We start from the raw sequence: 13797 nt of genomic DNA, 5'->3' as shown, positions 1-13797 counted from the left end.
CTACGCTAAGTTAAATAGCGGGGGCTGAAGAGAAATGCGCAGAGAGCAAGAAAACGACCGAAAAGCAGCCTTTGGGCGCAAAAGGATTGAATGAGGTATACATGGGCTTGTTAGCTTAGTTAGCAACAAATATTTGTTTAAATGTGTGTGTGTGTGTGTGCGTTTGCACGTGAGAACGTTGTATCAAAATTTGCAACTGTTGTACTATTTTTATTTTTTTTAGAAAATGAACTGCTTACAGCCATAGTAAACATTTACGGCATATTTTGCAGGTAAATCAGGCACTTCTTGTAGCTGGCGCTAATTGCGTGGTGAGAGGTGAGGGTGCGGAGAGGCCTGTGCAAGGTACCTGTTGTATTACCTACGCGCAGATTTTAGTCAACGCATTCATTCTGGCGTCAATTAGATGCGGTAGATACAGTTGAAAGGCGCAAGCATGCTGCATATCGTGGCAAGGTGTTCAAAGTGCTTGAACGTTGTTTGGCTCTAGGGCCTACAAGCAATTTTACAAAAAGCTTTGCATACAAATAAACAGACAATGCTTGGATATTTGTTTAAAAAAAAAGTTTAATTTAGGACTGTTTATAGACCTTGAGCCAGAAATTGCAAAGCGAGTTAAGCGATTTTGTTAGACCGGCCACGCTTAAGCGCAGGAAAATAAGTCATAGGTCATAGCATTCGTTAGCAGCATTTAAGTTGATTATAGTACATGGATTCGAAAAGAAAATAGTACAAAAATTTTATATATGCTACAAAAATAAGCATGAACTGCCTCAGAAATAGCCTTGCACCGTTTTCGAAACAAGTACGGAAATCTAACTTAAAAGTTCATAAAATGTCCCAGTCATTTCAGTATGTGAAAGCTGTGCAGGGATGCTAATTATTAGCCTAAATATTTAATCTCATCTGAATCCACGTTATAAATACTTCAAGTATTTTGAGCTACTCTCTTATTGGGCAGTTTCTCATATTCAATATTTTTTTCTTATTCCAGATGTGGCTTCATGTACGGCGAGCTGACGGACAAAGAAACAGTGGCGCGGTTGGAGTACACATTGGAGAATCAGCAACAGGATCAATTCGAAATTTTATTATACAAAAAGAATAGTGAGTAGAGAAACGCAATTCTTACTTCTTTTAACTGAAAGTTGCAAAATTTTCTAGCCTTGAAATTAAAGGACATGCTAAAGTCCGTTTTTAGTTGAAGTCATATTTGCTAGTACTCATAAAAAGGCGTAATAAACAAACGTAGTTTTCTATAGTGAATATATGTACAAATTAATATAACCCAAATTTAAAACATCGAGGTGATGCATACTACTGGCTCTCTTGTTAAAAAATCAAGAAACTGTTATTTACACAGCGGGTAGTCAAAAAATAAACGCTGGACTGATTTCTTATTTGCTGCTAAACTTTGAAATATTTACTTTCTTTCTGCATCAAAAAACAATAGTTAATTTCTCTCTCATATAACAAAAATTTTTTAAACAAAAATGAAATAAAAAAGGGGTTTGTGTGTTTGTTCGCTGTGAACCAAACGTTGAAATACGCGTTCAGCGCGAACAGGCTATTACAAAACATGCGTACATATTGAATTAGATGAAATGGTGAAATAAAACGGTTTAAAAAGCAGCATTCGCTAGCATCTAATGTAAATATATTGTAACGGTTTTTTGGAAAATCCGCTTATTTGCAACCTTCTGCTAACGTTCGAATCACTAAACTGTTGAATAAATAACTTCAATATTTAATAATGCAGAATGGTCTTTATTAGACTACTTCCACAATAACACTTCTACTTATCGACAGATAGCGATTAATTACTGGTTCTCAGCTTTACCTCCTTTTATACTCTGTGATTTCCTCGTTCGCATACTTCTAGGCGTTTCTAGAATTTAACTTAGTTACCAGATATAAAATTACCAGCTATAACTACAGATGCACGTTATAGCTTCTCATATGCGCGTGTATATGTGAGTGATACTTGCACAAATGATTGCCTACTTTTGTGAGCATCTCAGATAAGATATATGCATGTGTTTGTGCGTTCCTCTCCGCTGCGTGTGCGTAAATATGTGTAGACATAATGATTGATTCGTTTATGTAAATACAAGTGACTACTTGCTTTGTTGTTTTTGTGGCTTTGTTTACTTAGTATCAGATTAGTGATGTGAGTATCACTTAGTGTCACTAATATTCGTCACAATATCTATAAAAGGGTGGTTAGAAATTATAAAATTTTGGTTTACACAGATAGGAATTTAAAGAATTACTAGATTGATTGATTAATTGTAATTTAACTTTTAAATATTATCTTTTATTCATCATTAAAAAATATGAAGTATAAAGGGTAGTTTGTCTGTTTGTTCGCTGTGAACCAAGCTTCGTATACCTATACTTGAGTACTACGGTTGTGGATTCCAAGAAGAGTGTTCCTGCAAAGTTTTTCTTTTCAGAAAGTGGTTTAGGAACTTTTCAGTTCTAAAAAATCAAATTAGGAAGCGACCGCGTATATTAGACGTAATACGCCTAGATTATTACGACCTTAGGGCACTATTGTTACGGGAAGTACACAAGGGACCGAACAGTACGAAATGCCAATTATTGTTTGTATGTGTGATGGTGTTTTCAATTTTACTTAAGATTTTTTTAAGAATTAATGAGCTTAACACCGATACATGATAATTGTTATTCAATTATTATTTTTAGTTTTATCGGGAAAAACTTTAATAACAATTATCATTTATCGGTGTTAAGCTCATTAATTCTTAAAATAAAATAAAAAATTTTAGGTATGATTTATTGTAATTCTCTTCGTAAATATATCGCATAGTCTATTTAGGAAGGGGATTACCATAAATTTTGATAGAAATAGCGAAAACGAAGGAAGGAGAAAGAGAAGGTCAGTTGAAGGTGCAGAGTTGGACGTAAACACAGCTACATCAGGAGCAGGTAGGGGAGAAAGAAAGGGAGCTAGAAAAAGATAGAAGCAGAGAAAGAGAAGAAAGAAGAAAACTTATGGAGGGAGAAAGCGAGGCAGAGAGAGAAAGAAAAAGGAGCCAGTGAATGAGAGAGGAAGAGGTCAGAGAAAGAGGCGGAAGAGGGGGAGAAAGGGGGGAAAATAGATAAAAACAAATCAATGGTAATGCAGATAAACAAGCGTTGTAACAGAATCCCGACTGTAGGTCTGCTAATAGCTACAGCGGCGAACACAAAAACAGCAGTCCCAAAATTTAACAAATTTTGTCAATTACTTTTTATTTTCGATAATTTAAGAAAAAACTTCTGCGAATTTTGTAATTGAAACGGTGCAATCAATCTCAACAAGTTTTTGGAAATATGCGAAAATTATTACGAAAATTCGAACTTTTTTTTTGTTTTTTTTTTTCAGATTTCATTTGAGTTTGCAGTTTTGTAGCCCAATGAATTTAAGCCTAATGGAGTACAAGTTATAGGTCTTTTCAAACTTGCATGTATTGTTGACAGTTTCTGTTTTTATTTCAAAGGGTGCCCCCGATTTTTTTACATATAAAATATAAAGCCATGCGGTCTTCGTATGGAGGAAAATATATTGAACACTAAATTTGAATTTTTAGGGACCTATAACTTGCAATTTGTTATACTAAAATTGATTGGGCTACAAAGACTGCATACTCAGAAAAATTCAGAATACTAAATAAAAAGTTCGAAATTTTTTCGCATTTTTTCTAAAACGTTTTTGAGATTAGTTGGTGAAGTTTCAATTATATTTTTCTTTTTCTAAATTTTCATTTTCTTAAACTATCGAAAATATAATTCAGAAATTTATAAAAAAAAAAATAACCACTGCTATTTTTGCGTTCGCTGCTGTACATACTTTTCCACTATCATAATAATCTGCTAAGCCGATGCGCTTTGTCTGCAATAGTGCTCAGTATATCTCAACTTCACAAGATATTGCATTCATTACCTCTATACTCTTATGCAATCTAGATAGATAAAGCGTATATGTATACAATAGAAGGACTGACAAAAGTTCGCTTACGCTTAGTTGACGGGTCGTTAATCACAGTATAAGTTTTTTCTCGCCACATATAAGCTGATTATAAAGATTGGAACTAGATCTTTGCTGGTGCCTCTTAAACCAATTTAGTATTGTTCGTATTTTTACGAATATTAGCAACACTAAGGGGTACTGCCATCTCTAAGCCGATGCTAAGCAGTGACTGTATGCACATCCATAAATCAATCATGTATCTACATAAATGAATAAATCATTATGTCTACACATATGTACGTACAAGCAGCGGAGAAGAGATGCACAAACACATGCAGATATCTTATCTGAGATGCTCCCAAAAGTATGCAATTGTAATATGAGAAGCTATATACGTGCATCTGTAGTTATAATTACATGGCGGTAACTAAGTAAATTCTGGAAGCGCCTAGAAGATGTCACGAGGAAATCACAGAGTATAAAAGCAAGACGCTATATGGCGAGCAATAGCAGTATTATTTATTGTGAAGTACTTTAATAAAGGCCATTTTTTCATTATTCAATATTGGAGTTACTTATTCAACAGTTTAGTGATTCGAACGTTACAGAAGATTGCAAATAAGGGTAATTGCAGTAAATTCGTTACAGTATTTTAAAACAGATGTACGATTAACCAACTAGGTGAACTTTTGTTAGTACCCCCATTATTTTTGTATACCTAAAATTTTGACGCTTGCTTGTAGTGTAAATGTGCCCATTAGAAGGCGTCTCAAATGTGAATGAGGTCAATAAGCTGTGTGGCACGTGTCTGTATGTGTGAGTGTGTGTGCTTAGGTGAAAACAAAATGTGCTAAGCAAATGTAAATTTGATATTTTTCAGGCCAACGCTATTTCGTTTGAAGAGTGAAGGTGGATTTAAATTAACATAAAATTAAACAAAATGTATATGAAAAGTGTTTGCTTATACATATTTGCCTGGAATTGGACCTGCGTCCAACTGTTTAATTACTGAAAAAAAACGCTAACACTATACAGGAAGTTTCTTTAGCAAAATGAAGTTGTGTTACTCAAGTATTTGCAACCGTTGAATGAATGTGCCTAAATGTATGCTAAATCCTCCTGATCAAAATCTTATTGCTTTTCATTGACTAACATACAAAACATTACCACTTTGTGACTGAAAATGCGCTCAAATACCAGCCATCATGTGCTTTGATGTCACAAAAACACCTTTTCAGCGTTATCGATAAATCTCAATTGCTCAATCGCATTCACCCGCATTTCCACTGTTACACCTCCACCAATAATGTGACCCCTAATATGAATGCTCCCGTATTCTTGCCAACTGAATGCAATTTAGTTATTTCCGTATAAATGATAAGCAATGAACGATAAGCTAAAAGTGACAGGAAATGCATTTCACTAATATAACCGCTGGCGAATGACTTTTAAAACATTTGAGTTGATTGACAAAGGGAAAAATTATGACTTGAAGCGGAAAAATTACCAAAAAACATGAAATTAAAGTAAATAGTGAAAACTGCTTGGATTTACTTTGCAGTTTATGTTTATGCTTTAAATGTTGCTTAGTTTCGGCTATTTCATCAACATATTAGAATTTTATCTTAATCATAGCCTGCTTTTTGGCGCATATAAGCGCTTTGCTTTAATAAACCCATCTATACTCTATTTAGCGTTACTTTTCAGTCAATTATTATTTTCCTCTTTCAAAATTGCATACATTTAGGTGCGTGTTGTTAAAATATTTTGACACATTAAGAATACTCAGTCACTTTCCAAACTCAGCAGCTTTATTTACACAAATAGTGTTTTTGTAATAAGAATCTGCTAATTACAAGAATTGTGCAGCTTTTTCACAACAATGAATATAAATTTACAAACATAAGTAATTGTAGTTGCGTTTTTCAAAAGTTGTTTAAATATTAATATGCATACTTTAAGGCGCATAATAAAATAGCAGCATATAGCTTGCGGCCACCGTGGTGTGATGGTAGCGTGCTCCGCCTACCACACCGTATGCCCTGGGTTCACACCCAATTTTCAATTAAAAGAAAATTTTTCTAAGCGGGGTCGCCCCTCGGCAGTGTTTGGCAAGCGCTCCGGGTGTATTTCTGCCATGAAAAGCTCTCAGTGAAAACTCATCTGCCTTGCAGATGCCGTTCGGAGTCGGCATAAAATATGTAGGTCCCGTCCGGCCAATTTGTAGGGAAAATCAAGAGGAGCACGACGCAAATTGGAAGAGAAGCTCGGCCTTAGATCTCTTCGGAGGTTATCGCGCCTTACATTTATTTATTTTTATTTATATAGCTCAAAATAAATATGTAAATATGCGCTTGTTTGTGAATTATGTAAATATTGTAACGGATTTACTGCAAATCCTCTTATTTGCCCTTCTGCTAAGTTCGAATCACTACACTGTTCAATAAATAACTCCAATATTGAATAATGGAAAAATGGCCTTTATTAAAGTACTTCACAATAACACTTATACTTTGCAACTAGCTGGCTTAATAACCAAACTGATTGATAGCTCAAATGAAACTGATTCTTCGCCTCTAGTGTCGCGCTTTTTATACTTTTTGATTTCTCATCGCATACTTCCAAGCTTTTCCATTCCAGAACTTACTAGTTAGTTTCAGCTACAAAATCGACAGCCACAACTACGTTTATAACTTCTCATTTGAGTAATACTTGCACAAATTATTGCCCTCTTTTGTGAGCAATTCAGATAAGATATATGCATGTGTTTGTGAATTGCTTCTCCGCTGCTCGTATACGTACATATGTGCAGACGCAATTATTGATTCGTTTATGTAGATACATAATGATTGATCTATGGATGTGCATGATATCACTGTTTAGCATCGGCTTAGCGATGCCAGCATCCCTTAGTTTTGCTAATATTCGTAACAACATTTTATTATTTGAAATCAATGAACCACATGAATATTTCTTAGCTTTGTAATTTAGTTTAATTCTTAATCTAAAACTGTGCAATGCGGAGCAGGAAATGCGTTTATGGAAGTTTATAGCAAAAATGTAAATAAATATTACAAAATACATATTAGTTTTAATTAATTAATTTCGCGTTATTTTCTGTGGGTTAAATAAAACATTCATAAAAAAACGTATATGCATTAGGTTATGATTTACTAAAAACGGCATTTTCAGCTCGAGTAAACCCGTTAAGTTGATACCTTAATTTAAAACGCAAAGATAATGTCGTGGGCATCAAAAATTTGTTGAAAAATGGAAAAAATGAAGTCTAACATGCTCTGCATACTTTCAAGCAAATAGTAATAACCCCTAATCCCTAATATTATCCAGAGAAACTCTTATCCTTGTAAGGCTTATTCGCCTATAAGCATGCTACATTGAGTGTCTTTGATGTTTTCATATAATCGTTTACACATTCCAATATAAGTAGCTAACGTTCTGCTGTTGTCATCTGAACTCCAAATCAGTTATAACATTACAAGCATTTGTATGAGCTAAAGCTTTTTAGCCTTAAATCTGAATAGGTTGATTAATTTCTACAATGTCCAAGTCAATCAGCTCAAAGTTGGAAATTTTTAGACAGAGCTTGTAGGCAACTTTAAAAAACAATGCATACTTTTGGGCTCTAAAAGTTTACCAAGTGCAAGGCGACAGTATCCTTCTTCATATCTGCGCCATTTTACACTCTTTTTAGTGGCACTCGCTCTATGCTTAAACTCGTGCAAAACTATTAAAAGTTTCGGAGTTTCGGCCGACATTGAATGCTCATGTTAAGTAAAAACGAATAAAGGTAGCATAAAATAGTTGCCGTTAATGCAATAAAATTAAGGCAGTAGAAGAATAATCGATTTTCCGCACAAGAAAATGGTTTTAATATTATTGAGTGGATACGCTTTCCACACATTATAGTGATTCAAATCACAGATAAAAAATACTCAAATATAGAATGCATACTTTTAGGAGTATTTGATATATTTGTAAATTTTTCTTTTGATAAAATTTAAGTGTTAGCGATTTCCAAATCTGGAAGTACTTGCATTGAAAAATGAATATAAATCTTCAAATCTTTGACTTATTTCTTTGCTCAATTCCACAAACAGTTTTTCTGGCCACTCAATAAGTCGTTGCCCTTTTCACCTCTATATGAAATTAGTTATGACAGGTCACCAGTTGCCTTGTTTAAGTCAACAATAATATTTACATGCGCAAAGAGGTTGCTTTATTTCAAAGCTTGTTGGTATGATATTTAGAATTTATTTTAGCTGCTCAAGAATATGCAAGTAGAGTGCTAAAGGCAGTAGCATATCTCTTTTGGATTTATTCAGCTGAGAAACAAATATTTGCATAGACCTACCGAATGAGCTTGTGTATGAGATGATGGTATTTTGCTGCGTAGGCAACTATTATTACAACTAGGTATTTTTTTTAGATCTAATGTGCTTGATTTTCCAGCATATTACTGTACTGTGGACGCTCTTTACACCATATCATGAGGGGATTAAGAGTCACGCTATCTAAATGGGAGAGTATCTATCTTGCCAGAGCGATGCATTTGCAGATAGTGTGAACCGCCGTTTCATCCAACAGCCCACAAAAGCGACATATTTGTGCATCGAATAAATAAAACTTACTTAAGTGACATCGGGGACTACAGTGTCCCGTAAAGTACTCAGTGACAGTTCGTAGGGCCGCTCTGCTTAGATTAGTGTGTTTGGTTGATATTCCTGTTGCTGGTAGCAGTTCGTCTGTTTTTGCCCTACGAGTTACATTATACATTATCGTCTGCCTTGTTTCCCAGTAAACCATGGTTTCCCAACTGTGTGTCTTTGTGAGTACACAGAAGGGCTCTGAACCATGGAATGTATAGCACTATGCTTGGCTAGGGCGTCTGTTTGTTCATTTTTTGCATGCCCCTTATGCTCGCGAACCATGTTTTTGGTCCCAAATCCACTAGCTTACAATTAGTTAAAGGCGTGGAAAGCTGCCTGGCCGTCTGACATTTTGAGAATACTCCTCAAGGATAAACCTCAAGTAGACATTCTTTTCCGCCAATTTCCCAAATTCCCAAATCCACTAGCTTACAATTAGTTGAAGGCAAGGAAAGCTGCCTGGCCGTCTGACATTTTGAGAATATTCCTCAAGGATAAACCTCAAGTAGACATTATTTTCCGCCAATTTCTATTGCATGGATTTCTGCATGAAAAATAGTGGGGAAGGATCCCATCCGTATCGATTTCTTGAAGTTCGGCACATAGATACCAGTTCTTGTTTCTCTGTCATCAATTTTGACCCAAGAGCTCTGTTCATATGGACATCTCGATGGCCTTGTGTAAATTGCGTATTTTTTCTTTTGCAAAAAATGTGTTTGGGATTTCCAAATTGTCCTTTGCTAGACAATACTTTTTAAAGATTGTGATTGTCTCGATATATATCGTTGGAAGATTGTTTACATATCGGACTGTATATTGTCGGATCTCATAAATCAGTATAGGTGGAAAATCTGCGTAAAGCAAAATCTTAAAAAAAGTCTGTCTTTAAGCATGAGTTTAAGCTATTTTTCTTGTAGACACCTGTTGCGCCGAATAATATGTAACGTTTTTTGACAAATCGTGTGTCAGATTTGTTTGATTCTATTGGGTCAACATAAAGTTTTATGCACTATGCTGCTTTCGCATAAGAAATTCGTATCAACAAACACCTAGATATGCAAGACGCAAGTGCAATTATTTCCCTTGAGAATGTCATTTTAGCTTTTTGCAGTTCGCTTTCGCAACTCGGGACATTGAAATTTAGAGTTAACTAGTCTTGGCTTTCTAGCCAATCTATCGAAATTGTGATATAATTTTACTGTATAGCTTTATGAAACATATGTGTTTGAAATAAAATTGTAAGTAAATATAATTGTAAGTAAAGAAAGTCATTTAGTCCAAAATATGTAATTTTTGCTACCTCTTCTTCTGCATAACTACAAATCCCTAATAAAAAAGCCTGCCTAAAAGCATGCTACAAATACAGCTGTTGCTTGTAACCACCAAACAGTAAAACTTAGATGCTGTACTGTCCAGTGGTATATCAAAGAAAAAGTTTGTACTAAAAATGGTCAAAGGTTTATTATTCCAGATTTAGTTTAAAAAGTCTCGAAAACTAGAGCCCTAAGACAAAATTTGCTCCATATGCATATTTAGCTCACTAAATATGCTAAAAAGTTAAGACTTGACCTTTGTATCTGATCTTTCCTTAAATTTTGTCGAATTGTCTTACTTGTGAACAGTGTTTTGAAAAAAAAAAAAAAGTTGTTGCATACCTTTAGGCAGCTAATACTATTTAAGGGGCATCTTAAAGATGCGATGAGTTTATTGCAATTATCCAAAATGCAAAAGGATGCCAGCTTAATTTATAAAAATAGTATATCTAGTAAAATCACCTTTCCCTTTTTTGTAACTAAGCTCAAAAAAGTAATCTGCTGTCATGTTTCACCTCACTGCCAACAGATTCATCAATACTGTTCTAAAATACTTGTCAACTTCAAAGATGTTTTTTTATTTTAATAGCGCTCTCTGCTCATGTATTAGAATTTATTTTTAGCTTTCCTAAAGCATATATTATACCAAAATATATGCATAAGCAGCTTGCGGTAAAAAACAGATTTATTTATGCAGTTATGTTTGTAACGGACATAAATATATGCAAATGTATACAGCCAAAGGTGAGCTACCAGATACTTGGTAATAAGTTTCATTCATTCAAGAAAAATATGTATTTAGCACAAAGTGTAGAAAATTTTGTAATAAGGACTTTGTGTATCTTTGTTGGTGTTAGTTGTAAGCTAATAAAATACCAAGGAAAAAAAAAAAACAAAACAAAAAACATATTTACAACCAAATAACAATCAAACTAAGTGCCATTAGCAAAAGGTTAAATGGTTTTTAAATCTCAGCAAAAAAAAAACACAAACAAGTCACTTATAAATTATTTGAATTGGCTACGAAAGTATTAATTAGCCGTAATGCAGGCAAAATTAGTATTTGCAAAGATATTTGCTTAAGTACACAATTGACGTCATCGAGGGTTGAGTATTGAGTGTTTTTTATTTTTTTTTTTTGTAATTTATTAAATTTAATGCTAATTTATTTCTCTTTGATTAATAGTTTATCAATTAGTTGGTGTTATATGTGCGGTTGCTGTAAGTTTTTTAATTGTTTATGTGTTTTCATATGTTTTCGTGTTTTTAATGCTTTAGTTGTTCTATCACTTTCTGTTATTTTTAATTTTTAAATGCATCTCTTATTATTTTAACTTTTATTATTTTCAGATGCTCAATGCGGCTGTGGAATGTCGAAATATGGAAAGTCGCAACCAGGTACAAAACGAACTGGGGACTCAAAGCTGCAGCAGCTAATAAAAAATGGCAAAATAGGCAAATAAATACTAAATAAATAGAAATTTATTTAGATTAATTTAAAACTAGATTTGAGATATCAAGTAGCAAGCTATCCAAAGTAAATAATTGATTAAAGAACAGCATTTAGGAGTAGCCTAAAAGTATGCCACATATTTTAATTGCCACTCATTGATAGGCATTCTCGATCCAAAATCAACTTTTTTGAAATTTTTAGGGCTGTGTTTATAACAGCTGAAGCGAAACACCTTTTTCGTGAGGGTAAATCTAAAAAAACGAGATAAAATGAGAAAATTGTCTAATTAGGAACCCACCACAACACGCAATCATATCCGTACCACTTGAAAATACGGCTACCAGTGCGTACTCGTAACATTTTGTTATGTTATTAAGTACGAAGGAGTTACATACATACAAATGAAGCTAATAAGCGTGCTAATGAACTTGCAATATGATGAACATACAAGGATTCATTGAAGTACCCTAGAGTAAAGGAGCACTCACTACTCATTACGTCCTGATCAAGCTAAGGCGCCGACGTCAAAACGCGCCCAACAATATTTTGAGATTTTGTTCTCAAATAAACCGGCCTTTTTTGTATTAGTTACTCATAAAGCGCCATATCGTCGTTGCTGCAGAAATTGTAAGGAGATGGAAGAGGTGGAAACGGTGGTTCGCCTCATCTGCAACTGTCCCGCGCTAAGTGATGCAAGGCAGCGCTTTCTGGGCGCTCCAGTAGTGTTTATCAGCTTTTCAAACTGGTTGAAAGAGTAAAGTTCATGGTGTAATTTCGTAGTATTACAACAGGCCTAACAGGGCCTCAATCTAGCTATACAATTTAATCAACAAAGACAATTAGATAATTTCAAAAATTCAATAGAAAAACTAAATTCCATAAAATTTTTCTGATATGCACTAAAAGCGCTCCTCTATTATATTATAATTATGCCACGGAACATCAATTAAATGACAGCCAAACTAATGGCATTTTAATTATTTACAAAATTTGCATATTAATTAGATAAATTTATATTCACAGTGACTAAACAGACACAACAGTAGATAACGTTTAAAACATGAAAGTTTGTAATATGGCTTACAACAAAAAATGATTTTCTTTGAAAACCGCCGTACCAAGCATAGCTTTAACACATAATTGCATACGAAGTATGCAATGTGTAAAAGATTAAAATATGCAAAAAGAAGGCAATTGGAAAAAACTTTACAACAACTAAGGCATGACGTAGCTGAATGCGTTTATAACCATCTCAACTATCGTAGGAGTGCGGGTTCGACTCCCACTCCCGGGAGAAAAGGCTTTGAAGAGATTTACAAGGTATAATCGACACAGCTGTCCCGTTGTCCGTCCTGATGTCACGTTGTTTAAATTTTTCCCAAATTATTAAATAAATTAAAAAAGGATTACTTTTGAAAAGATAAACCTAGAACTTTTATTGGTTTTTTGGTCATCGTATGGGAGTATACAAAGTTTTGCATATTTTCAGGCGCTTTTAAGTTTTCTGTGCACTAAATTTTTCAAACTGTAAGAAATCTTAATTTGCATTAATTTTGTTTATGTCCCCTTATTGTTAACGAAAAGCCTTTGATCGAAAAGCCTCTGCTGACGTCACTTAACCTGTCTTCAAAATTAATTCATAAAAACAATGACAAAAAGGTCAATTTATTAAATTTCACCTTCCAATAATAAGCATAAAAGGATATTTCCAAATTAGTCGTAATTCTGTTTTTCTTGTACAACTCTCATTGTCATTGTCTTATTGGAATTCAGCATACAATTCTGCCTATATTTGACGACGAATTTCACTAAAACAAAGTCATTGTTGCCACAAATTAGCAAATAGAAAGAAAACAAGAAGAAATAGTTAGTGCAACTAGACAGCTAAGGTCAAGCAGATAGCGCAGTGTGGCGTAAAAAGTTATTTTAAGAAAGAACATGGTCTACTGCATTGGACGCGCGCCAATGTCAGGGTAAAAATTTTGAGTACGCGGAAAAAAGTTTGATAAAAAAAGGTAGCAAATTAATAAAAACAAGAAATGGGTAACGCGAAAATTTATTAGCAGCTGAAAACACATTTCGTTGGCATTTTACTGCCATTTGACATGACATGACACAAATGAATGACAGCTGGAGAGCAGTGGCAGCAGTCACTGGTGCCGATGGTGGCAAATTACAAGAGCAATAACAACGCTTGTTACAAACCAACGACAGCCATAAATGCCCACGGCAAGCGTTGTTGATTAGAAATATTTGTTTGCAGCCCGCCCACATCGCCCTTACATGCCCGACGCTGTGCTGTTTAACTCTTGCGCGAAATTGATTAATTTTTTGTTTTGCTCCCCTTACCTTCCTAAAAGTCTCTGTCACCCTCTATTTTTCGATTTT

The 13797-nt window shown here is 34.3% G+C and overlaps 1 protein-coding gene across 2 annotated transcripts in view; it reads left to right on the top strand.

Moving 5' to 3' along the window:
- The window catches only part of eag (ether a go-go), a 166127-nt gene that overhangs the window by 110445 nt on the left and 41885 nt on the right, over positions 1 to 13797 (top strand). For both annotated transcript variants that reach the window (XM_067779544.1, XM_067779543.1), the window contains exons 4-5: positions 995 to 1107; positions 11307 to 11354. In XM_067779544.1, coding sequence (XP_067635645.1) covers positions 995 to 1107; positions 11307 to 11354 — 161 coding nt within the window. The remainder of the gene's footprint in view (positions 1 to 994; positions 1108 to 11306; positions 11355 to 13797) is intronic.

Source organism: Eurosta solidaginis, chromosome 4 (genome assembly GCF_040869045.1).
Source record: "Eurosta solidaginis isolate ZX-2024a chromosome 4, ASM4086904v1, whole genome shotgun sequence".
In the NCBI taxonomy this organism is placed as follows: domain Eukaryota; kingdom Metazoa; phylum Arthropoda; class Insecta; order Diptera; family Tephritidae; genus Eurosta; species Eurosta solidaginis.
The sequence above is the reverse complement of the archived record's forward strand: the minus strand, read 5'-3'. Positions and strand labels throughout refer to the sequence as shown.